The sequence below is a fragment of the Malaclemys terrapin genome, chromosome 3, assembly GCF_027887155.1.
Source record: "Malaclemys terrapin pileata isolate rMalTer1 chromosome 3, rMalTer1.hap1, whole genome shotgun sequence".
NCBI lineage: Eukaryota > Metazoa > Chordata > Testudines > Emydidae > Malaclemys > Malaclemys terrapin.
This window is the reverse complement of record NC_071507.1, coordinates 25,618,633-25,646,000: the sequence shown is the minus strand read 5'-3', so window position 1 is coordinate 25,646,000 and position 27,368 is coordinate 25,618,633. Positions and strand designations below refer to the sequence as shown.

The 27,368-nt window shown below is 47.0% G+C and overlaps 1 protein-coding gene across 9 annotated transcripts in view; it reads right to left on the bottom strand.

Moving 5' to 3' along the window:
* Positions 1-27,368, bottom strand: part of CCDC88A (coiled-coil domain containing 88A) — a 364,297-nt gene that overhangs the window by 195,297 nt on the left and 141,632 nt on the right. For all 9 annotated transcript variants that reach the window (XM_054023155.1, XM_054023156.1, XM_054023161.1 and 6 more), the window contains 2 exons: positions 19,498-19,638; positions 9,012-9,181 (listed from right to left, as the gene is read on the bottom strand). In XM_054023155.1, the coding sequence (XP_053879130.1) occupies positions 9,012-9,181; positions 19,498-19,638 (311 nt within the window). The remainder of the gene's footprint in view (positions 1-9,011; positions 9,182-19,497; positions 19,639-27,368) is intronic.

Sequence of the window (27,368 nt, the reverse complement as noted above, 5' to 3'; positions counted from 1 at the left end):
GTAGTGGGAGAGGGGGTTTCTGAATGAATCAGACAGATAGTTCAGCCAGTTTAGATAATCTGGTCAAGAGAGGCCTGTAAAAGCTGATCAGTGATCTCATAAATGTGATTTACACTACCTTCAGCTCTTAATTAATCTGATCTGTCTCCTCTCTCCACTAAGCACATTGGGCTAAATCCTTGGGTGCACTGTTTCTATTATGGCCTTGGCTACACTTACCAGGTAGTTCGACGGCTGGAAATCGAAGTTCTGGGTTCGACTTATCGCGTCTAGTCTGGACGCGATAAGTCGAACCCGGAAGTGCTCGCCGTCGACTGCGGTACTCCAGCTCGGCGAGAGGAGTACCGCGGAGTCGACGGGGGAGCCTGCCTGCCGCGTGTGGACCAAGGTAAGTTCGAACTAAGGTACTTCGACTTCAGCTACGTTATTCACGTAGCTGAAGTTGCGTACCTTAGTTCGAATTAGGGGGGGTAGTGTAGACCAAGCCTAAGCTATATGCAAGTTGCTTGGTGCGCATGGAGTTGTTGTATCCCTCTAAATTACACATCCCTAATCCTGGGTTTTAGCTGCACATTTTTATGCCAGAGTAAAATATATTATGCCAGGTGGAGGAGAGGGTCAGAGCCACCCACTGGCCAGAGCTTCGCCATTTCCATTTGTGTTTAGAAATTTGGAAGGGACAGAAATATTTTCATAGAAAAATCATGTGTTCATCATGGAGATTGATTTTTCTAGGTACTAGGACTAGGCAAAGGAAGGGAAGAGCTTCCCTTTACTTATGGGGCCATCACTGGGAAAGGGGCCGCCATACACTTAGTGAATACCCAGCAGGCTGCCAAAAGCCCAAACGGGAGCACCCTGAACTGGTAGTGCTGGCCACTGACCACAAAGTGAAAAAATCGTCTGTGGGCCGGGATAATGGAGATATGAAAGTACGCATCTTTCCAGTCGAGGGCAGCGTACCAGTCTCCCAGATCCAGGGAAGGAATGATGGAGGCCAGGGAGACCACTTCACTTTCCTTATGAATGTGTTGAGGTCTCTCAGATCCAGGATAGGCCAGAGCCCACCCTTGGCTTTGGGGATGAGGAAATAGCGGGAGTAAATTGTCCCTGAACTCCTGAGGAACCTCCTCTATCGCCCCCATAGCGAGGAGCAATTGCACCTCCTGCAGAAGGAGTTGTTCGTGCGAAGGGTCCCTGAAGAGGGATGGGGAAGTGGGGTGGGAGGGAACAGAATTGGATAGAATATCTCACGTTCACTGTGCTGAGGACCCAGCAATCTGACATGATCTGGGAGCAAGCACGGTAGAAGTGGGACAGTTAATTCACAAAGAGTGGGTAAGGATCCAAGCTTGGTACAAGTGCTCCGTCCTCAGTTGCATCTTCAAAAGTTTGGCTTCGGGCCAGGAGCTGTTTCGAAGAACCTTGGCCTTGGCCTGAGGAGGACTACGACGGGCACCTCCTATTATTCCTGGACAAGTCTCACCTCGGGGGCCTGGAATAGAAGCAGGACAGGACCTGAGGCTTAAATGGTTTTCTTTGGGGTGCAGGTGTGTGGATCCCCAAAGACTTTAGAGTCGCCCACGAGTCCTTAAGACTGTGCAAGCGAGAGTCTGTATTTTGGGCAAACAAGCCTGCACAGTCAAAGGGCAGGTCCTGGATAGTGTTCTGGACCTCCAGTGGTATACCCGACACTTGCACCCATACATTGCGTCTCACTGTAATGGTATTGGCCATAGTCCAAGCCACCGAGTCTAACACAGCCTGGAGGGAGGTTCTTAAGACCACCCTACCCTCCTCTAGAAGCACATTAAACTCCTTGCGTGAGTCAACTGGGAGTAATTCCTGAAACTTTGCTAATGTTCTCCAGGAATTGAAAGCATTAGCGGTTGAGTACCACTAGGTGGTTGCTGGTTGGCCACTCGAAGCTGGAGCCCACCAGTCGAGTAGACCTTTCAGCTGAAAAGGTCCAGCTTCTTAGCATCCTGTAACTTTGGAGCGGGACCTGGCTGCCCCTGCCACTCCTTGTGATTTGCTGCATCAACCCAGTTGAGTCCCCAGTTGGGGGTGGGTGAAAAGGTGTTCATACCCTTTCTGCGGCACAAAATAATGTCTCTCCACCATTTTAGCAGTGGGTGGTACTGAGGACGGAGTCTGCCAGAGCACCCTAGTAGTGTACTGGATCGCTCTCATCAGGGGCAAGGCCACCCTAGATGGACTCTCTGGGGCAAGGATGTCCACCATCGGGTCTGACTCCTTCATGACCTCCTCTGCCTGGAGGTTTAGGACCACACTCCTAAGAAGGTCCGGGTGTTCCCTGGTATCCATCATCGGTAGGGTGGTGGTGGTGCCTGCTACTGCCTCGTCCAGCAAGGAGGAGGCCCGTGGGACTGGGTCTTCCTGACCTTCTGGCTCCCTAGAGGCTGGGTCAGGTGCGTCGGTCTCCCCCGTGGCTGAAGGTGGCTCCAGTACAACTGATGGCACTGATTCGGGTGCTACGCCTGAGCGTGGAGGCCCAGAATCCTTGTCCCGTGCGGGGTCCTCTGGAGCCCTGGGGGTGTGTGACATCACACTGATGTTGCCAAGGGGGGAGCACAGGGTGCGAATGCCACCGATACGGCCCTGGAGCCCTGACCGTGATGATAGGCCCAAGGAATCCAAAAGGGCCATTGTATTGGGCCCTGCCACTGGGGTGGCCAGGATACCGCCGGTGCCGACGAGTCCACGACTCTGCTGTGCCAGGCCCGCGAGCGGTACTGGCTGCGTCGGGAGACAAAAGACACAGCCTCTGACTCGGAAGAGTACTCTGAGCCCGACCACGGGGAGGACGGAGCCCGACAGTGCCGGGGAGCCATACTGGGAAGATGTGGAGTGGTGCTGTAACATCATGGGCTTGCCCTGATGATGAATGGGGGCAGTGCTGCCATCGGTGCCATGAAGGGTGCTGGAGATGGTGCCACATGAGGCGCCGTCATAGATGCTATTGTCGGTGCCGCTGACAGTGCCTGAACTTGAGCCAGCGTCCTCAGTGGTGCTGGAGCTCACATCTCTGGACCCGAGGACTGTGCCGTCATGTCAATAAGGTCCCCGCGCTGCCTCGTGGTTATCCGGCGTGGAGGCAGGGTCGAGCTCTTCCCTCCAAATCCTCCCGAGTCGGGGAGTCCACCAGCATTGGACTCGACGGACCTCCAGTTGGGGCCGGAGTCAATGCAGTCGGGTCTTGAGAGCCAGGCTGTGGGTGTCCTGCCGCAGGATGCACCCCACTGGAATTCCCTCGCAGCTTCTTAACGGGGGGAATGACCCCGTCCGCCTTCTTTTTCTTATGTGACACCAGGGACTGTGAGCGGTGCTGCCTGCTAGAGCTGGCCTTATAAGCCAGGGAGCAGTGCTGATGCTCCTTGGAGGAGTACTTCCTCAGTGCCAGGGCATCCCACACCGAGGCTGGGGTGTTGTACACCCATGATGCCGGTGCCGTTTCTGGTACCAGCTGAAGGTGGAGGGTTGACTCCATCAGGAGGAGCTTTAAACGATAGTCCCGCTCTCTTTAGTCCTGGGTCTATAGCGCCTGAAAACTGGGCACTTGTCTGTCTGATGACCTTCTCCTAGGCACTTAAGACAAGGAGCATGGGGATCACCTCTAGGCATAGGTTTCGCACACCTCTCACATGCCTTAAACCCCTGCGACCGAGGCATGCCCCAGTGCCTGGGGAAAATGGGGGGGGGTGGCAAAGTAAGCTTAACTAACTATAAACTACTATACAACTACTGTTAGTACAACTCAATTAAACTATTTACAAATAAGAAAAGGGAACCACTAGGTAGCCACTTGCGAATGCAAGAGACTGAGCTGCTCCAATGACCATCACTGACAGTAAGAAGGAACTGAGCAGGCAGCAGTCGGCAGGGACCTATATACACTGCCATGAAGGCGTCACTCCAGTGGTCTCCACAGCCGACCTGACGGGTAGCGCTAGAGAAAAAACCTTCCGAAGATCATACATGCAGCGCACACACACCTATTGGAATGCACATGAGCAATCACTCAAAGAAGAACATAATCTTTTTGAAAGTCCTGACCTGCCCACAGTTCTCTGCTTCACCCCGCCTTTTCCCTACTGCCTCAATTGTTGAGGCAAATATATTCCCACACAAGATTACATCTATAAAAAGACACATTTAAAACACAGGCACATACCATTGATAGAGTAGTAATGGAGGACAAGACAGATGGGGAATTATACTGGTGTTTGCTGAATTACTGAAATAATCATAGAATATCAGGGTTGGAAGCGACCTCAGGAGGTCATCTAGTCCAACCCTCTGCTCAAAGCAGGACCAATCCCCAGACAGATTTTTGCCCCAGATCCCTAAATGGCCCCCTCAAGGATTGAATTTGCAACCATAGGTTTAGCAGGCCAATGCTCAAACCACTGAGCTATCCCTCCCCCCACTCCCCCAGTGCACTGTGTAAACTGAAAGGCAGTGCTGAATTAGGGCTTGTCTTCACAGAAAAGTTAGTGCTCAGCAAGTTAGAGTGCAGCACACTAGCTACTCCGCACTAACTCCCTATGTGGACATGTTTATTGTGCACTAAAAGTGCCTTGGGGCATTTTAGCTAAGTATACTTATAAGCACACTAAGCTAAAGTACGGTTGGGCATTTGACCAGTCCAAAATAATTGGTTAATTGACTAATCAAACATTGGTCAAATATGGTCAAATAATGACAAAAATGGCCCAATATTTTAAAGCACTATTATTAGAACAGTAGCAACAGTAACAAAAGAGTAAATTTTTATGGTCTTCAATAGGCTTAGCCTAGTTACAAAAATCAAGTTACTTAAAAGTGTAAAAAATATTAAACACAATGAAATGAGGTTCTAAAAAATGAAAGAATTATTACTATCTTTTTTAGACATGTCAGGTAAGCATTTAAATGCAAACATTCAAGACTGAACAATTACAAAAAAAAAGTAATTTTTAAATTACTAGGTAGGCAGCAAGCCAACTCTTCATGCAGCTTGCTTTTTATTATCTTCTTTTTCTTTATCAACTTCAACTGCTTCGTCTATATCTTTGTCATCCTCATCAGTTATCAGTATCTCCTTCTTGCTCTTGGTCTGATAACTACGGAGTCATCTGTCATTTTCTTCTCCAATCTTAAATTATGATGCATGGTCACCAGATTCCCAGTAGTGGAGGTCTTCAGTCTATTTCTGGTTTTTGAACGAATGATTCTGCAAACCAACCAAATTCGTTCTTCACAAGCAGTAGTACACAGAAGTGTTAAAAGAATTTCTACCACTTTGTAGCTAGAATGCAATGAGGACACAACCCTTTCCACCATGATGGAAGAGCAAAATATTTCATTTCAGCTGCTGGGATTGCACTCCATATTGTTTTATGACTGAATGAGCTAATTCTTGCTTTATAATTTGCTGCCTCGGTCAGAATTGTTTGTTCATTTGTATATCCTTTAAAATTTGCAACAGTCACTATGAAGTTACAGGCTGAATCAAACTTATCATCAGAAATGGCTTGGCCCCTAAGTGTGGCTCAACAGGGTAAGTGGCATTATGTGCAGGAGTGATCAACTGATTTTTCCATGATATTATTTTGTCTATTATCATCTTCTCTTCAGCTATGGCAAGTGGACTGTGTTGTTTTTTCTCACAAATATGTCTCTTACAAGTGTTGTTGTAGCCATATTGGTCCCAGGATGTGAGAGACACAAGGTGGGTGAGCACATATATTTTATTGGATCAACTTCTGCTGGTGGAAGAGACAAAGACAAGCTTTTGAGCTACACAAAGTCTCTGCCACCAACAGAAGTTGATCCAATAAAGGATATTATCTCACCCAAATATGTTATTAACACCAAGAACAAGTTCCGGAACATCAGACAATACAGAACTATCATTTTCCAATTCGGAACGGACTGAGCTACAAGTTCAGGCAGTGAAATGAATTTTTGAGTTTCGCATCTAAAAAGGCATTGTCTTCAAGAATATCAGTGAGGATTTTTCAGAGGCAGCATCCAGCCACCATTTCTTCAAGCTGACTGACTAGCTTTCTTGCTTATTTGAAGATCTTTGAGACATTTAATAGAAGATGCCCATTGAGTATAACAAGCCTTACACAGTGTGTATGAAACTGAGTGCTGTATTAAATGACACTGAAAAAGGCTGCTGATACTGCTTTGTTTTTGAAAAAATTGACAATGCTTTTTATTTTCGACGCATGATGAGAAAGTTGTCAGATCTTCAATTTCACCAGTAAAAACCTGCATCATATGGGCAGCTCATTCATAACACAGAACATTTATCAATGAAGATCAAGCAGAGCTTTATATTAGCCACTTTGTCAGCCACAAATGAAATAACCTTCCGCGGACCCAAGTCCATTATATTTTTTTTAACTGGTCAGCTATACACTGGGCTGTGTAATGATGCTCAGTTATGCACTGGAACAAGTAAAACTCTGGTTGTGGAGCTGTTATCATGAAATTGATGACAGTCTCATTGCTCCATCCATCAGACACTAGAGACATGAGAAGTTCATGCAATAAGAACACCAGCTATCTTTTTTCACATCATCCACTTCAGCATTCAGAAGACTTCCTGCAATCTGTTTCCTACTTGATATTTTGTAAATTGGACACAACTTATGAAAAAATTATAGCATATAAGGATTTCTGACTATATGAAGTATACTACTAGCATAAATACCTCTAGCAAACGTACAATTAAGTTCATTTTTTCTGGTAACAGGACACTATCCAAAAACCTCTTACTACCACTTTCATGAAAATCTGAAGACTTTCCAGAAGTAGAAGTTTTAAATGCTGAACCAGATAGAATAGTAAAATTCTTATTAGAAGATGAAGAAATGGCATTAGTTTCACTTTCATTGTCATATCACTATCTTCATCAAAAGACGCCATCTGTCGTGATACTGCTGCCGAAGCCAAAGTAGGAGAATGCAGACAAATTTTGAAGGAGACCACTTTTCTTGTTGTTTAACCATAATGATCTATCTTTGACAGTAGTTGGACATATATCAGAAGAATTCAACAAGTGTTCCTTCATTCTAAATACGTGTGTCATACTCAGAAAAAAGAACTTCCACACAGTTGGAATAGTTTTTCCATGTTCCTGTCTAGCAAAAGATTTCCAAACAAATGATTTTGGCTTTTTCCAACTCTGCATAATTTATTATGTCACTGGTGGGTGAGGTAGAATCTTTTATTGAACCAACTTCTGTTGGTGAAAGAGAGAAGCTTTCAAGCCACACAGAGTCCTGTGTACTGTTATTAATGTCTCATTACTTCTGGAATGCTCTCTAGATTATGAAGTATTTCTTGTATTTCGGTCAACCAGTAGCCATTCAGTTCTATTTAAACTGCTGCTATTCCAGATGATTCCAGTCAATCAAAATGCTTTTGGGCATGCTGCCCTCTCCTCCCCAGGACCCTTATAGACTCCCAGATCACATAAAGGGGGGACAGGTGGCCATTCCTCCCTGCAGCAAAAACCATCAACTCATAAGCAGCAAAAGGAGCAGAAACAGAGCAGGGAGAGAGGGACTTCTATAGCGATGTGATGTCACAACACTGTCAATCGCACAGACCTTTTTATATTATCAGCAAATTGTTGGCTGAGGATACAAGGGAGGGGTCGAATAACAGGCGATTAACATTATTTGACTGGTCAATTGACTGGCTTACCAAGCCTAAGGTAAAGCACACAAAGATGCTGTAAGAATGTACACATAGGGAGTTAGTAAGGTTGCAGCTACTGTGCTGTAAATTCACACCCTAGCTTGCTGTGCACTAACTTCTCATACAGACTGGCCTTATCTGAAGATTGTGAGTGTGAAATGGCTCAATTACACCAACTAGGCACCACAGGTTCAATATAAGTCACTGAACTGCATGGCAACTCAGGATTGGTCAAGTATATCCCAAACCCGCAAGAAGTTCCCAAGTAGGCGAACCCTGAGGAAGTTCCATAGTATACTTTTATGAGCACTTCACACTCATTTTACATCATCACAATGACACAAACGAAACACAACATACTCAGAGGTTCAACCCATTGCTGTGTTGATATGTTCATAGCTAAAACATCAATGGAATTCTCAATATACAGTAAGAGAAAGAGCACACACACTAACAAACATCTGAAACTACAGCGGGCCCCTCCCCCCGGCCTCAGCCCCGCCTCCAGCCCTGCCCCAACTCCGCCCCCTCCCTGCCCCTATTCGACCCCTCCCCAAATCCCCGCCCCAGCCCCGCCTCTTCCCCAAGCGCGCTGCGTTCCTCCTTCTCCTCCCTTCTTCCCAGGCTTGCCGCATGAAACAGCTGTTTCACGGCGCAAGCGCTGGGAGGGAGGGGGGAGAAGCAGGACACGGCGGCCGCTTGGGGAGGAGGCAGAGGCGGAGCGGAGGCAGAGGTGAGCTGGGGCGGGTCGGGGAGCTCCCAATGGGTGTTCTGCACCCAATTTTTCACCGTGGGTGCTCCAGCCCAGGAGCACCCACAGAGTTGGCACCTATGGCTGTTAGAGTAAAATTCTCACACTCTAGAAATTTTCTTCTCTATATAATAGTAATAGCTCCAAAATGCATTTAAAACTACAGTTTCATATTGAAAACTGGACAACTGGCCTAGAGAGTACTGTATTGTGTGATGGTTTCAGAGTAGCAGCCATGTTAGTCTGTATCCGCAAAAAGAACAGGAGTATTTGTGGCACCTTAGAGACTAACAAATTTATTAGAGCATAAGCATCTTTGGATGCATATAGAGTGGAACATCTTCTCAATATATGTTCCACTCTATATGCATCCGAAGAAGTGGGCTGTAGTCCACGTAAGCTTATGCTCTAATAAATTTGTTAGTCTCTAAGGTGCCACAAGTACTCCTGTTCTTTTTGTATTGTGTGAGGTCAGCAATAATGTAAGACCCAAGAACCCAATTCTCATATTCAGATTTATTTCCAATCAATATGTACTTACAGCTCCTGCCTAAGTCTTCTTATCTTTGCTTTAGCATCTGCTAGCTCCACTGACAAGTGCTGTCTGCTTTCAGTGCGTTTAATGCCTGGAGATCCACAAGGTGATTGTGCTGCTGATGCATGAGGTAGAAAATGAAGACAGTCCCGTTCTTCAGAAAGCTCTATGATAGTCTAAGAAATAAAACACAACAAGCATATAAGCACTTCAGATGGCTGTTTATATGTCAAAAAGTAACAATTAACTTTTATAGGTACAGTAAGTCAAAAACTGAAATGATACAAGAACTAAAGTAATATGGTCTTGTAAAAGAATGAGTTGGAATCAGGAACACTAAAGTAATATGGTCTTGTAAAAGAATGAGTTGGAATCAGGTTCAATTCCTGGCTCTGCCACAGACCTCCTATGTGTCTTTTGGCAAGTCACATAATAAGATTTTCAAAAACAGAAGCTTAAATTTAGACTTCTAGTCTCATATTTAAGTACCAGGTAAGAGGCCAATTCTCAAAAATGCTCACTACCCAACAGTTTCTATTGACTTTACTGAGAACAGCAAGGTTCTCAGCACTTTTGAAAATCCGTTTATTTATTTAGGAGCTGTGACACTGGGCCAAAAAGGCTTAAGCAACTTGCAGGCTAAATGACCCAAATTCAACCTTTAAAGACATGTTAGAGAAGTATGTAAATACTAATTAGGGCTATTCCTTATAAATGGGAAACATAGCTATGTTGAATAGACTAGAGTTTTGAAATGCAAACCTGTATTGTTAGAGAATTAGAGGTAATACTAATGGTATGTGTTTTTATGTCTTGTTAGTTGTTAACCATGTAAATCAGTGGTGAGCAACCTGTGGCCCACGGGTTGCCCACCACTGATGTAAACAGATAGTTCCTGTCTATTACTATAGCTATTGATTTAGTGATCAAAAGGGAACATTAACATTTAGATTAAACTTGGGTGTAATAGTGTCATTGTCTATATTTCTTTGAAGGTTGTAGTAAACTGTTTATGACCTGCTTAATGGATAATTACCTTATGCTAATTAATGCAACCACTTACCTGTGTATACATAGGAAATAGGTTTCAGGGTAGCAGCCGTGTTAGTTGTATCCTCAAAAAGAACAGGAGTGCTTGTGGCACCTTAGAGACTAACAAATTTATTAGAGCATAAGCTTTCGTGGGCTACAACCCACTTCTTCGTATGCATCCAAAGAAGTGGGTTGTAGCCCACGAAAGCTTATGCTCATAGGAAATAGGTAATTCTATTTCAAAGCAACTATTCTTCACCCAACGGATCAACCTGATATTGGACATTGGACTGAACTTATGGACTAATTCTGACAGAACTCTTTGCAACTCTAAAGCTCATCATCTCTACTATGAAACTGACAATTTATTCAAGTCTGTATGTATAATGATCTTTTAACCAATACTCTCTCTTTTTTAATAAATTTTAGTTTAGTTAATAATAATTGTCTGTAAGTGTGTATTTGGGTAAGATCTTCCCTGATGCTCCCTGACTCAGATGAGAGAAGAGTTGAGAGTCAGGGAGGGACAAAACCATCAAGTCTCTAGCTATTATATAGGAGGTGCAGAAAATACCAATATGGTACTGGGTAGCATGGTACTGACTACGAGGTGGGAGGCTTCATCAGTAATGACCCTGTTAGTGCTGGTCTTGCAAAGAAGTCAATGGGGATGATCTCGTTGACCAAAATTACCAGTACCAGAGTCATTAGTCGGAACTGAACTGTTAGAGACGGTGCAGAAGATAACGGTACTGGGTTCTTTGAGGAACAATTTTGAGGAACTGGGTTCTTTGAGGAACATGGCAAGATGGGGTGTGAAACTAAACTGCAGTAGTCTGCCATGGTATAACAGTCTGTGTGCACCCTGTTGATGCGTGTTAACAGTCCTCTTTGAAATGGGACTAGTTCAGAGAGCGTTAATGAACTGTTAACGTGTGTCAGCAGGGTTCATATGGACAGTGAGACTGCAGCAGGTTACTGCAGGGTAGATTCACACCCCAGTTTGCCATAGTCTAATTGTTCGTAAACACAAACTTTATGTTGCTGTATGGGCACTAAGCAGCAGTATGTCAAAGTGCACTACAGAACTTTTAGTGAGGTAGCAGGGTACACATGGTGACTTGGACCAATGGTTCTGAACCAGAGGTAAGGGTACCCTTGGGGGTGCACAGAGGTCTTCCAGGGGGTACATCAACTCATCTAGATATATGCCTAGTTTTACAGCAGGCTACATAAAAAACACTAGTGAAGTCAGTATAAACTAAAATTTCACATAGACGTGACTTGTTTAACTGCTCTCTATATAATTTATATTCCAATTGATCTATTTCATAATTTTATAGTATGAGAAAGTACGCAATCTTTCAATAATAGTGTGCTGTGACATTTTGAATTTTTATGTCTGATTTTGTAAACAAGTAGTTTTTAAGTGATGCGTAACTTGGGGCTACGCAAGACAAATTGGACTCCTGAAAGGGTACAATACCCTGGAAAGGTTGAGAGCCACAGACTTAGACCTGGTCTACACTACAAACGTAGGTTGAGAAATACTCTTTCTTTATTCTAAGCATGGGGATTTGGTGGGTGAAAGGGGAGGTACAGGGAAACTGATGCAATGGAGGGGATGGTATGGGAAGGCACAGGAAGTGGCACACATTACTGTGGCTCATTACTGAAACAGGTTTTCAAAGTCTCCCGAAGAGGCAGAGCTCCTTGCTGGGCTCTGGGCTCTTCTTATTGCCCTGGTATCTGGCTGCTCAAAATTAGCTGCTAGCCTATCTGTCTTCTTACCCCATATCCCTGTGGAAACTTCTCTCCCTTCACCGCACAGATATTATGGAGCCCACAGCAGGCAGCGATAACAATAGGGATATTGCTTTCACTGAGATTAACCTAGTAAGCCAACTGCGCCAGTGACTCTTTAAATGTCCAAAGGCACATTCCACCACCATTCTGCACTTGCTCACCCTACTGTTGAACTACTTGAAGTGGCCAGTGTATGGCTTCATGAGCCATGGGAGCAAGGATTAGCTGAGTCTCCAAGGATCACTATTGGAATTTCTACATCATCAGTGGTTATTTTGCAATCTAGAAAGAAAGTCCCTGATTGCAGCTTTATGAACAGACCTCTGATCCTAAAGATGCGCACGTCATGCACCTTTCCTGGTCATCCCACGTTGATGTACATGAAATGCTCCCTGTGATCCACCAGCACTTGCAACACCATTGAAAGGTATCCCTTTCAGTTTATGTGGTCTGGTGCCAAGTTAGGGATATGCATGTCATATATTGCCCACTGCAGTTAGGGAACCCCATTGCAGCAAAACCATCCACTATGTCCTGCACATTTCCCAGAGTCACTACCCTACTTAGCAGAAGTCAATTAATGGCCCTGCAAACTTGGATCACAACCGCTCCCACAGTGGATTTACCAACTCCAAATGGATTCCACACTGACCAGTAGCAGTCCGGCATTGCTAGCTTCCACAAAGCAATCATCGCTCACTTCTCCGCTCTCAGAGCAGCTTTAGTATTGCTGCACTTCAGGGCTGGGGAAAGCTCTGCACAGAGTTCCTGGAAAGTGGCCTTCCACATTTGAAAGTTCTGCAGCCATTGTTCAACATCCCATAACTACATAATGATGCAATCCCACCAGTCAGTGCTTTTTTCCCGGAACCAGAAATGGAGTTCCACCGTGTTCAGCTGCTGTGCACCTGCTAGCAGCAACTGGGAATTGTTTCATTCTATGGCTTGCAACAGGGCTGCTTGAAGGACATTGCAACGTTCTGTGCAGCAGCTCATGTCTCAGCTCTGGAAATACTGCAGGATAAGGTGTGAGGCGTTTGTAATGCTCACAACAAGAGTGCACAGCTGAGCAGGGTCTATAACTTCTTGAGCTATGACTTACACATGACTAAGCCAGGCTTTTGAAAACAGGCATGAGAAAGTATGGGTTGTTTGCCACTAATATCATGGTAGGGAGACAGGGAGGGAGGAAACTGCATCATGGGAGGTCGAAGCCATGTTCCCATTCTACCCTGAGACAATGTTTTGGTCCCACGAGGCATTGCAAGCCCTTCCCCAAACCCCCTAAGGCTAGTTGCACTGTGGGATAGCTACCCATAGTAGCTCTCTGCATCGATGCAAGCGCTGCTAGTGAGGATGCACTCCACTAAGACAATGAGTGTGGTTTGGGCAAGCACGATCAACTTAATTACTGCAGCGGTTACATGTTAACTTAAATTAAGCTGGGGTAAGAGGTAGATATGCTGGAGGGTAGGGATAGGGTCCAGAGTGACCTAGACAAATTGGAGGACTGGGCTAAAAGAAATCTGATGAGGTTCAACATTGACAAGTGCAGAGTCCTGCACTTAGGAAGGAAGAATCCCATGCACCGCTACAGGGTGGGGACCGACTGGCTAAGCAGCAATTACAGTGGATGAGAAGCTGGATATGAGTCAGCAGTGTGCCCTTGTTGTCAAGAAGGCTAACAGCATATTGGGCTGCATTAGTAGGAGCATTGCCAGCAGATTGAGGGAAGTGATTATTCCCCTCTATTTGGCAGTGGTGAGGCCACATCTGGAGTACTGCGTCCAGTTTTGCCCCTCCCCCCCCCCACTATAGAAAGGATGTGGACAAATTGGAGAGAGTCCAGCGGAGGGCAACAAAAATGATAAGGGGGCTGCGGCACATGACTTATGAGGAGAGGCTGAGGGAACTGAGCTTGTTTAGTCTGCAGAAGAGAAGAGTGAGGGGGGGGATTTGATAGCAGCCTTCATGTACCTGAAGGGAGGTTCCAAAGAGGATGGAGCTCAGCTGTTCTCAATGGTGGCAGATGACAGAACAAGAAGCAATGGTTTCAAGTTGCAGTGAGGAAGGTCTAGGTTGGATATTAGGAAACACTATTTTACTAGGAGGCTGGTGGAGCACTGCACCACCTCCCTAGGTAACCCATTCCAATCTCTATCCTTAGAGGTTTTTAAGGCCCAGCTTGACAAAGCCCTGGCTGGGATGATTTAGTTCGTGTTGGTCCTGCTTTGAGAAGGGGATTGGACTAGATGACCTCCTGATGTCTCTTCCAACCCTAATCTTCTATGATTCTATGAAATTAAATTGACTTAACCTTGTAGTGTTGACATGTCCTTAGTGTGTGGCAGGCTACTGCACTGTAGAATTACATCCTGTCTTGTCCTGAATTAACTCTCTGTGTAAATATGTACAAAATAAGTGCTGACAACAGTGAGCTGTGAGGCTTGACTTTGCAGCCACAGGCAGTAAGAAGGAACTGTGAGGGGGCTGAGGCAGCCCTGTTCTTTTTGCCCTCTGATGGAGGCATCAGGACACAGGGTGCATGTGTCATCCCTAGAGGTACAGCTAATCAAGTCCCCAGCTCAAATGCACAGGGCACACACACACCTAAGGTGAAGGAACTAAAGTGGAAAATATATGTGCACAAGAACTGCCTAACTTTAGACTCTTACTTACAAAAATCTTGCATTTAATCTCTCTTTTGTCTTCTTCCTCAACTCTAAAATGGGGTATTAATACTTACCTATCTCTCCAGGATATTTGGGGTAAAATTAATTAATATTGTAAAACAATTTAAGATCTTCAGATGAAAGGTGTTATGATCGCAAAAGCTTTTTTTGTTGTTTTTGTTAATAGTATTGTGCTAGTGCCTGAGGTTCCCAATCAAGATTGGAGTCCCATTACTCTAGGCTCTGTATCAAAATAAGATATGGCCCCTACCTTAAAGAGTTTACTATCTAGAGCTCCAATCCTGCAAAGCCCTACATATATGCTTAACTGAATGCACAGTGATCAATCCCACTGAAAAGAAAGCCACATTCATGGGACTGTGTGATGAGCTCACACCAGCCCTGAGACGCAAGGACACGAGAATGAGAGCTGCCCTGCCATTGGAGAAGCGTGTGGCGATTGCACAGTGGAAGCTGGCTACTTCAGACTGCTACCGATCAGTCGCTAACCAGTTCGGAATAGGAAAGTCGACCATTGGACTTGTGTTGATGCAAGTGTGCAGGCTCAGTAATCGCATCCTGCTCCGAAAGACCATGACTCTGGGCAACGTGCGTGACATTGTGGATGGCTTTGCATATATGTGCTTCCCTAACTGTGGAGGGGCGATCGATGGTACGCACATTCCAATTCTGGCACCAAGTACATTAATCACAAGGGGTATTTCTCAATGGTTCTCCAGGCACTTTTGGACCACCGTGGGCATTTCATAGACATTACCTCTGGCTGGTCGAGAAAGGTGCATGACGTATGCATCTTTTGGAACACTGGCCTGTTCAAGAAGCTGCAAGCAGGGATTTTCTTCCCAGACCAGAAGATCACCGTAGGGGAAGTAGAAATGCCCATTGTGATCCTGGGAGATCCCGCCTACCCCTTAATGCTCATGAAGCCATCCATGGGGCAACTTGAGAGTAGCAAATAGCGGTTCAACAACAGGCTGAGCAAGTGCAGAATGACTGTGGAGTGTGCATTCATCCGTTTAAAAGCCTGCTGGCAATGCCTGTATGGGAAGCTGGACATGAGGGATAATAATATTCCTATGCTTATAGCCGCATGCTGTACACTCCATAATATTTGTGAAGGGAAGGATGAAAGCTTCACTCAGGGCTGGACCACAGAGGCTCAGCGCCAGGAAGCTGAGTTTGAACAGCCGGAGACCGGGGCTATTAGAGGGACACAGTGCGGGGCCATAAGGATTAGGGATGCTTTGAGGCAGCAATTTGAAGCTGAAAGCCACTAATATTTATTGCTATGCTCGGGATTGCAGTGCTTGTAATGCTAGGATGTGATTGGTGCACATGAGGCAAGAAGGGGCCTTAACATAGCTGTATGTATGTTGCTTTGCAGTGGTCTTTTTGCTTTAACTTAATAAAGATTGCTTTCAAACAAATACAATTCTTTTATTGAAAGACAACAACCAGAGGAGAGAGTGAACTGAAAAAATTCATCGGCAGGGATGGGGGAATAGAAGGAATGTGGGAATGGAAGACCTCAAAAGGAGGAGAGGTCTTGGCATGGCTACAGATTTGGGTATGTCCAGGGATCATAACCAACCTTCCCCTTTGGAGTACGATGCAGCGGGTGCTGTACTTCAGCAGGGCCAAACTGCAGATGGAGGGTGTTGAGTGCAGTGGGTATTGGGAGTTCACACTGCTGGACTGTGAGGAGGGAGGAGTGGAATGCTGAGGCTAGAGAGTGGAGCCAGGAGGTTGATAAGAGTTTGCTGGCAGTGTGAAGGGTGTGCATGGGAAAGAGTCTTGTGACAGTGGCTGCAGGGGAGGGCAGGCATGGAACTGCTCGGTTTGAAGAGCTAGTATCGCCTGGAGCGTGTCCGCTTGGTGCTCCATAACTGTTAAGAGCCGCTCCGTGGCTTCTTTCTGGTGTGCCGCGTTCTCCTTTCGGTCCCTCTTCTCAGTGTCCCACCATTCCTTCAATTCATTTTTCTCGGTGGCGGAGTGCATCATAACCTCATGCATAAAGTCCTCCTTAGTTCTTCTTGGACGCTTTCTAATTCTTCACAACTGTTCTGCCGCCGACAAGGGAGGCTGTCATAACTATAAAGGGAAGGGTAACAGCCCTCCTGTGTACAGTACTATAAAATCCCTCCTGGCCAGAGACTCCAAAATCCTTTTACCTGTAAAGGGTTAAGAAACTCAGGTAACCTGGCTGACACCTGACCCAAAGGACTAATAAGGGGACAAGATACTTTCAAATCTTGGTGGGGGGAAGGCTTTGGGTTGTGCTCTTTGTTTTGGGGGTTGTTCGCTCTTGGGACTGAGAGGGACCAGACATCAATCCAGGTTCTCCAAATCTTTCTGAACAAGTCTCTCATATTTCCAACTTGTAAGTAAACAGCCAGGCAAGGCGTGTTAGTTTTTATCTTTGTTTTCTCAACTTGTAAATGTACCTTTTTGCTAGAGTGTTTATCTCTGTTTGCTGTAACTCTGAACCTAAGGCTAGAGGGGATTCCTCTGGGCTCTTTAAGTTTGATTACCCTGTAAAGTTATTTTCCATCCTGATTTTACAGAGATGATTTTTACCTTTTTCTTTAATTAAAAGCCTTCTTTTTAAGAACCTGATTGATTTTTCCTTGTTTTTAGATCCAAGGGGGTTGGATCTTGATCCACCAGGAGTTGGTGGGAGAAAGGAGGGGGATGGTTAATTTCTCCTTGTTTTAAGATCCAAGGGGTTTGGATCTGTATTCACCAGGGAATTGGTGAAGAGTCTCTCAAGGCTACCCAGGGAAGGGAATTAGCACTTTGGGAGTGGTGGCAGCGGACCAGATCTAAGCTGTAGTTAAGCTTAGAAGTTTTCATGCAGGCCCCCACATTTGTACCCTAAAGTTCAGAGTGGGGAAGCAGCCTTGACAGAGGCTGTCCTCCCAAGGTCATTTCTGTGAAGTTTAAATGCAACATTTTACAGAAGCATTATTGTTTGCGACACAGACAACACTGTTTCAGTGGTTTGAAACATAGCCAGTATTCACATACCTGACACTACCTGGCTGACCCCAGGCAAGCACACATAAGCCACAAGACCCTCAAAATGGTGAGTAGCTGCAGGGGCAGGGTAAATCACTGTTCCTGGACCCTGATGTACACTGGGAATGTGGCTCTTGGGCAGCTGGGGAGAGACAGCACTGTAGGGGGGGTCTGATAATCATTCCTGTCCCCACACTTTCCACAGCAGATGATCATTATGGAAGATATCTCGCTGCTGAGGGTGAGCAGGGCATCAAGGGAGGGTCTTCTCCAAGACTGCGGCTTCCGCCCAGGCCCCTATGCTGCTAGCTTGTGTGCAGCTATGGTGACGGCATGGTGGCGCGGGAAAGTTACCGTTAATGGGGCAAGAAACAAAGCAGCTCTGCCGAGGAACCTGCGGCAGCAGATTGCCCAGTATCTCCATGAGAATTTCCTGGAGATCTCTGAAGGAGATTCCCATGAAGTGAGGGAGTCCATCAACAGCCTGTTCTGCCGCTCAAACTAGGCATGAGGTGGGAGACAAGCCTGCTTTCTGCAACCTTCCTGCCCCCAACAACTTGCTTCAGCAATTCTCCAAATCAGATCCACTTACCAGGGGCCTCTTCTCCTGTTTGTGCTTCGCCAATATCGGACTGCTGTGACTGGCTAGGCTCCTCCGGGGTAGAAAAGAGCTCCTGACTCCATGCATATCTGGCCTCCGAGTTATCTCTGCCTCTGGGTCCCCCTCCCCCTCTTCATCCAAGATTATCTCCTCCTGGCTCAATCCACTCTCGACTGGCAACGAAGCCAACGAAGTATCCACAGGGGACTTTGCAGTGGATGTCAGGTGACCATTGAGTATCGCGTTCAACTCTTTGTACAACTGGCAGCTCGTGGGCGCAGCACCAGAGCGGTGGTTTGTCTCCCACACCTTGTGGTAGGCTTTCCGCAGCTCCTTCACTTTGAACCTGCACTGCAATGTGTCCCAGTCATGGCCCCTTTCTATTATGCATCTAGAAATCTGTCCATAGGTATTAAAATTCCAACGGCTGGAGTGCAGCTGTGACTGCACTGCCTCCTCTCTCCAAATGCTGATGAGGTCCAGCAGCTCAGCATTGCTCCAAGCAGAGGATTGCCTGGTGCGTGGAGCAGACATGGCCACCTGAAAAGATGCACTGAGACCATTGCACACATCGCCGAGCAAACAAGAAGGGGATTTTCAAATTTGCAAAGGAATGTATGGGGTGGGGCTGACGGTTGGTCACCTGAGGGCAGGGCAGTACAGTTCAAACTGATGGCCAGAGAGGACACTTCCCAGAGGCCAATTGTAGCGCTGTAATCACCACGGTGTCTACACTGGCAGCGCTGTAGCCACGGCGCAGAAAGCTGTAGGCCTCTTATTGAGGTGCTTTTTTTTTTTTTTTTTTTTTTTTGAGAGTGCTGCATCTGTACAGTTTCTGCACACTAAGTGGCTTGGCATAGCCCCCCATCCCTGGGGCTATGTCCCCAACGGGACTTCGCTACTAATGACTACTAACTATAATACTAAAACTACAATAACTACATACAAGAAAAACTCAAAAGAGTCCAAGCAAAAGAAATCATTATGCGGCTTGTGAAAGCAAGGAACATTCCAACACCATCACTAACAGAAAGAAGGAGCTGAGATGGCGCAGGGCCGATGGCTCCCAACATACTGGCACATAAGCATGGGGCTCCAGAGCTGGCCCTACAGATACCACTAGAGGAAGAATTTCCATTGACCATGCACGTGGGCACACACACACCTAACATGGAATCGACATAAGGAACAATTTGAAGAAGTGGTCTTATTTCAAGCCATGCTTCCAACTGATAACATTCAAAGACCGTATATTATCTATTTTCAAAAATTCCAAACTGTTTAATTTTAAAAAGGTGCTTTCTTATACTTTTTATTTTTAAATAATTAAGCACATACATACCTCAGAATGTTCATCTCTTTCATCTATAAGTCTTTTTAAATGTAATGCCATATTTTTCAAGAGAGGCTCGATATATTCTTGTGACACAATGCTGACATCCATCCATTGCAGATCAAACACATTTTCCTGATTATGAGTTACCTATAAGAGAAAGAAATAATTGTGAAAACAACCTTTATGCACTATTTAATTATAATGCAAAAAGAATATAAGAATGCAAAAGAAGTATAACAAGAGGAATAATTGGGAAAACTCCTCTTAGCTCTGGTCTCCCAACTCAATTTATCCTCTGTGGGTTCTAATACATTAGAAAATGTCTGACAATAAAAAATATGTTAAGTTGTATTTGATGGAATAGTTTCTTTACATACAATGAAAACTTGGAAAGCAGCTCAATTAGGCCTAGCAGCAACTACCGATAAAATATTAGGAGGGAGTTGGGAGGCTGGCAAACCTGAGGTGGGGGGAGCCAGACAGGTAGGAAAGGCTCTGGGAAAGAGGCAGCAGGTCTAGAAAGGAACAGACCTTGGCTGCTGATTAGAGGGTCCCTGAGTTGGAACCTGGAATAGAGGGTGGGCCCAGGTTCCCTTACCAGCCACTGGGGAAGTGGCACCAGCTGGTCAGGGTATAGGAAGACTGCCTGAGCCTTTTCATAAAAGGCTTTGATACCCTAGAAGGGGAGGACAATAGTGACCTGGCCAGAGGGCCAAATCACAAAGAAGCGGCAGCAGCTCCTGGAGCGAGAGAGTGGCTGCAGACTGAAAGAGTGAGATGGAAAGACAGAGTGCAACTGCAGAAAGGGGCATCGGCCTCGCAGAGCTAATCCCCAGAACCACCAGGAAGAGGCACCATCCAGTGATGAGTAGAGTATCCAGTCACAAGAAATCAAACATTTCTAGTCTCATATAAAAGATTTGATTTAAGAAGCCACATCTTTGTGAACAGCATAAAAGAACCCTATGAATAGTTATCTAACATCCCTATTTTAAAATGAAAGATTAATCAATCAATATTAACATCCACCAGTATTTCATTTCAGCAACATAAAAATGGAACAACAAAAGTGGTAAAATACAACCCTGGTAGCCTGGGGCATGATAGATGCTGCACCATGCTGCCATGTGGGTGTCCTACACTTAAGAGTGACCTCAAGATGACGTAATAAAATCAATTCATTCTTCTTCCTTGCTATGTTGAGTTTGAAGTTAAAGTACAGCCTGACTGCTTGTTTTCTTCTTATACCAGGTTAAGTGCCTTATTCACAAGGTGAGCATAGTTGCAATAAGAAAAGGATGGGTATGGTATGTTTATTTTGGAAAAAATATGCTTGTAACTTAGAATGAATGGAAACTTTAAGAGTTCCAGACTTATGAAGCCCCAGACTCCCATGCTGTCAATTTCTCCTTCCTGTCTTACCAGACCTCTGTGCTGAGTTCAGGTAAAGTTAGGAAGGCTTACAGACAGCAACAGAAACAGCAGGTAGCTGACAGAGCTGGGAAATTCCATTATCTATTCTTGGCAGAGCTTCTTAATGTAATGGCAAAATAAGCGAATAACTTTTAACATATTGTCTGTAGAAATTTGCAATCTGCACTATAGTGCACAGGTAATTATCATGTGTGGTTGCTTAGCTAAATGGATCTGAACAAATATTACTGGAAATTCAATGCCAAGGCTCTATGGACATCGAGGGTATGTAGGCTGCGGTGGCTTGGGACCGTATGGGGCTTGGGGAAGAACACCGGTAAACAAATGTCCTGTCCCATATGAAATTGCGTGATCACCTTAGGAAGGAATTTGGGGTGCGGCATCAGTTGCACCTTATTCTTATAAAAAACTGTATAAGGAGGTGAGGGCTGAAGTGAGGGCTCTCAATTCCGATACCCTCCTAGCCGATGTGATGGCCACAAGAAACGCTACCTTCCATGAGAGGTGCATGAGGGAGCAAGAGACTAGGGGTTCAAAGGGCAGCCCCGTGAGTTTAGTTAGGACCAGGTTAAGATTCCATGCAGGGACCGGTGTGCGTGAGTAGGGAAACACCCTCTCCAGCCCCTTGAGGAATCGGACTACTGTGGGGTTGGAGAACACCGAAACTCCCAACTCTCCAGGGTGGAACGCCGATATGGCAGCCAGATGCACTTTAATTGAGGTGGGGACGAGCCCTTGATGCTTGAGCTGCAGCAAGTAGTCCAGAATTGATGGGACGGAGGCCTGCAGAGGCTGTATGTGATGAGGCTCACACCAGTGGGAGAACCTCTTCCATTTGGCAAGGTAGGTCGCTCTTGTGGAAGGCTTCCTACTACCAAGAAGAATTTGCTGGACCTGGTGGGAGCACCTGTGCTCCGTATCGTTTAGCCAGAGAGATACCACGCCGTGAGATGTAGCAACGGTAGGTTCGGGTGGAGTAGGTGACCCCGATCCTGTGTGATGAGGTCGCGATGGAGGGGGAGGGCGATCGGGGCGGTCATGGACAGTTCCAGCAGGGTCATGAACCAATGCTGGCGTGGCCACGCCGGTGCAATGAGGATGACTGTTGTCTTTTCCCTGCGGGTCTTGAGCAGGACCCTGTGGATGAGCGGGAATGGTGGGAAGGCATACCTCAAGCTCCCACCCCACGGAATTGTGAAGGCATCTGCCACTGAGCCCAGGCTGAGGTTCTGGAATGAACAAAACTGAGGGCATTGGCTGTTGTCCTTGGTGGCGAAGAGATCCACCTGGGGAAACCCCCACCTCTGGAAGACTGAATGCAGGACGTCCTCTCTCAGAGTCCATTCGTGCATGTGTTAGGACCAGCTGAGGCGGTCTGCTAACCCGTTTTGGACCCCTGGGAGATATGCTGCGAGTAGGTGGACTGAATGGGCTATACAGAAGTCCCATAGGAGGAGCGCCTCGTGACATAGGGGAGAGGATCGGGACCCGCCCTGCTTGTTTATGTAGAACATGGCGGTAGTGTTGTCCGTCAGAACTGACACGCTGTGGCCTTCTATGGTAGTGTGAAAGGTCTGGCAGGCGAGGTGAACTGTCCTTAACTCCTTCAGATTGATGTGAAGCAACTTTTCTTCCTTGGACCATAAGCCCTGGGTCCATAGGTCCCCAAGGTGCGCCCCCCAGCCCAGATCCGACGCATCTGTTACTAACGTCAGAGTGGGTTGTGGGGTGGCGAAAGGGACCCCTTCGCAAACCTGCTGCTGATGGAGCCACCAGCGGAGGGAGTTCGACACCCGAGCTGGGATTGTCACTACGAGGTCTAAGGGGTCTCTGTTGGGGCGATACGTTTGGGCCATCCACAACTGTAACGGCCTGAGTCGTAGGCAGGCATGTCTGACTACATGTGTGCAAGCCGCCATGTGCCTCAAGAGTTGCATACAGCATCTGGCCATGGTCACGGGGAATTGTTGGATGGAGCTTACGACCCTTTGAATGGCCAAGAACCCTGACACTGGAAGACTTGCCCGTGCCACCACCGAGTCCACCACCCTTTCTTGCTCCAGTGGTCTGGAGACCGTGGCCTCCTTGCAAGAGGAGGGGTGCCACTGCGGAGAGCGGGACCGGTGCCCCGAGGGGCCAGATCTCGAGGTCCTGGACGGGGGGCCTTGCTGGTGGTAGGCCCAAGGGGTCCAGAATGGCCATTGTCCTGGCTGGCCCCGTTGTGGGTGCCAAGCGGCTTCGTGTTCCCTACTGGTCTGTGCCCTGTGGGTATATCTGCTGGACTGGCCCGAGTCTGCCTCAGAAACCATAGACGGTGACCTGGAAGGCCACGGCGGTGCCGTGGGACAGTGCCGATCCAGGGTCGGAGAGTAGTGCCTCCGTGACCGGAGTAGCGTCTTGCCAACCTGGACCTGGATCGGTACCGGTGACCTCAGGACCGGGAATAACTGCGGGTGGTCGGTCTCGGGGATCGCGTGACTGACACATCCCGGTGCCTACTCGAGTAGGGCTGCTGGGTTGGTGCCGGGCGCTTATTGGGGCCCAACGGCTGTGCGGTTCTCTGCGCAGAGGGAAGCTGGGAGTCCACCGAGGCAGAGCTCAACAGGGACCGGCGCCGCGAATGGTGCTGAGATGGTGACCATGATGGGCGCACCATTGCCGGTTTGCCTCTGGATGGCAGTCTCGGCGGATTGTCTTTAGCTTGGAGGGGGCCCTCAGTGGACAATTCAGTGAGGTCCTTTGCTGCCTCAAATGTGTCCGGGGTGGAGGGCTGTTCCAAAAGCTCCTCCAGCCCTTCCTCCTCACTCGATGCACCTATCCTGGGGCTCGACAGGCCTTTCGGCGCCGGAGCCACTGTCACCAGGATCTGTGCTGGTGCCATAACGCCCTTAGGCGCACTCAAAGTCTTCGCGGGCACTACGCTCTTATGTGGGGAGCGTCCTAGTGCCTTAGGTTGACCCTTCGATTTTGCCGGCGAAGACGACCGGTGCCGGAGGTGTTCCTGCTGTTTCAGTGCTGTAGGCTTAGGGTGCCCTGCCGGTGCTGGATCACGGACCGATGCCGGGTCACTCCGCACCGAGGTTCACGGTGCCGCTGAAGTGGAGGGCTGTAATGCCGTCTCCATGAGTAGCTGCTTAAGGTGAAAGTCTCTCTCTTTCTTAGTCCTGGGCTTGAAGGCCTTACAGATCTTGCAGCGCTCTTTTTGGTGTGCTTCCCCCAGGCAACGGAGACACAAGTCGTGTGGATCACTTATCGGCATAGGCTTGCGGCACATGGCACAAGCCTTGAAGCCTTGGGCGTGCGGCATGCCCCGCCGCCCAGGGCCGGTGTCGGGATTGACCAAACACCTAACACAAAGGAGCTTAAGTATTTTGAAAGATCTGATAACTGCTAAGATTAACACTAGCTACTAAAGAACTGATAACTGCTAAGTTTAACACTAACTACTACACTAAGGGACACTCTCAGACGAGAGACAGAGTTGTTCCAACGCCACCACGGACGGTAAGAAGGAACTGAGGGTGGGTCGGGCCCACAGGGATATATATACGCTAGAGCAGGGCACCGCTCTGGCGGGAGGGGGGACCCTGCCGGCCCGACAGGAGCCACTGAGGGGAAAAGTTTCCAACGTCCGTGCACGCAACGCGCGCACACCTAATGTGTAATGGACGTGAACAATCACTCGAAGAAGAACCATTGTTACTGCACAAGGTAACTTCCTCTTCTTTTTCAAGTAATATCTGTATGGGTGCTCCATGGTAGGTGATGGCATTGGAGGCAGAATCTCCAGTGATAGCATAACGTTGTGCAAAAGTGTGGACTGATGCCCATGTCTCTGCTCTACAGATCTCTGAGATAGTGACATTCTTGAAGAAGGCAATGGATTAGGAGATCAACCTCATGGAGTGTGTATAAATAGAGTCTGGAGGAGTTGTCTAATGCAATTCGAGACCCACGTAGAGAGCTGATATTGCTGAGTCCTTGGATCTTTCAACAATGGAAAGGAAAAGCGTATGGGACTTCCTAAAGGCCTTTGTTCTATCCAGGTACAAAGCCAGGGCTCTCCTGACATCTAAGGTATGTAATATAGCCTCCCTGTTGTCTTGGTGAGGTCTGGGGTAGAAGATCAGAAAGTGAATCAATTGATTCACGTGAAACAGAAAAGTTACCTTAGTGATAAATTTTAGATGCGTCCTGAGTATAACCTTGTCCGGAAAAAATATTGTGTAGGGGGGATGTGCCATCAGAACTGCTCTCTCTCCTATTCTCCTGGCCGAGGTAATTGCCATCAGGAAGACCATTTCCATTGATAGGTACGTCAGCAAACAGGTGGCCATGGGTTTGAAGGGCAGTCTAGTCAACCCTTTTGGTACCCGGTTTAGGTCCCCTTGGGAGCAGGAAGTCGAGGTTGTGGGAAAAGGTTCACTGTACCCTTGAGGAACCGAGTAGTGGTTGGGTGTGACAGCACTGAGTATCTCTCAATAGGTTGGTGGAAAGCTGTTATGGCTATTCGGTGAACCCTGAGAGAGTTTAGAGATTGACCTTAAAGAAATCGGGCCTATGCATAGTCTAAGATACGTGGAAGAGCCACAGATGTTGGGGAGATTTCTGCAGGTAAGTGCGTCAAGTCGAGGACTTTCTGCTGTGCAACAGAACCTCTTGTACCTCTCTTGAACAGGAGTTTTTTATGTGTTGGAACCAAGCAGGAGCCATGCCTTGAGGCAAATAATCCCAAGTAGGGATTTATGGTGCATTCTCTGTCCTGCAAGGAGGTCAGTATGGCTAGGAGAGAGATCAGCAAGCATGTCACAAGCTGTGACAGGTATGGAAACCAGGTGTTTCTGGGCCAGGTAAGAGCAATCAGGATGATGTGGGCTCTGTCTCTTTATTTTCAGCAGGACATTCACAAGTAGGGAAAATGGAGGAAAGGCATAGAGAAGGTCCTTGTCCCAGGGGATGAGGATGGCCTCACCCAGGGAATGTCAGCCCATCCCCGCTTTGGAGCAGTAGCATGGGCATTTCTTGTTCAGGTGAGTGGTGAACAGGTCTGTGGACTGTGTCCATCATAAGCTGAATATGTCGTGAACCCCCATCGTGGTTGTGTGGGAATTTGCAACTGAGATTGTCCACTATCAAGTTTTCTGTGCAGACAATATAACGTTGCGGGAGATGCACCAGTTCCATAGCCTGATCACCTCGGTGCATATGAAGGGTGATCTGGCTCCTCCCTGACTATTGTATGTAGGCTATGTTGTCTGTTAGGATCTTCATGTGTGATCCTGTGATCAGCTGGAGGAAATGAGTGTAGGCATTCCTTACTGTTCTCAGCTTGAGGAAATTGATGCGAAGGGACATCTCCATGGGTGACCACTTGTGTTGTGAGGCCATTTAAATTTGCAACCCACCAGATCAGTGATGTGTTGATGGTGAGAAGCAATGACGGTGAAGTTTGGGAGAAGGGGATCCCTTTGCAAATGTTGGTTGGGCTCTTCCACCACTCTAGGGAGTTTTTGACCCTGGTGGGTGGTGACAGAGATTTGTCCAGCCTGTCCCTGTTTGTAGACCAAGCTGAACCACATTTGGAGGCATCACATGTGAAACCTGGCATATGGTATCACTGCTGTGCTCACTGCCATGTGCTCCAGGAGTTGGAGGCAGAGTCTGCCTGATATTTGCAGGCTGTTTTGAACAGCGTCTATAAGTGTGGCTAACAAAAGAAATCTGTGCTGAGAAAAGAGTGCTCTGGCCTGTAACGAGTCAAAGTCAGCCCCTATGAATTCCAGGCATTGCACCAGAGTGAGAGCTGAGTTCTGGATTTTGATCTGTACGGCTCAGCTCTGTAAATAAGTGCTTTGGTGACTCGGTGAGCCTCCTGGAGAGATTGGGCTCTGAGGGGACAATCATCGAGGTGAAGGTAAATCTTTATCCCTTGAGAGCGTGAATGGCTATCACCCAGAGAACCTTGGTCAATATTTTCAAGGCCAACAATAGCCCGAAGGGGAGCACTCTGTATCCATAGTGGTCTTGTTCCGGGATAAATCTTAGAAATCATCTGTGAGCCGGTAGGATAGAGATGTGAAAGTATGCGCCCTGAAGGTCAAAGACCAAAAACCAGTCTCCCTGTTACAGTGCTGGAATGATTGTCAATAAAGTGACCATTTTGAAGTTTTTGAGCCTAGACCAACTTGTTGAGAGCTCTGAGGTCTGGTATGGGTCTCCAATCTCTTTATTAGGAAATAAAGAGAATAGAATCCTTGTAGAGGTTGAGGTACTGGTTCTATGGCTCCTAACTGGAGGAGATTATTGACTTGTCATTCTAAACTCACGTGAAGGGTCCCTGAAGAGAGACAGGGAAGGGTGTTGTGGAGGGGGTAGGGAGGTGAAATGGATGGAGTACTCAGTTCAAACTATCTCTAGGACTGATCAGTGCAATGATACGTGAT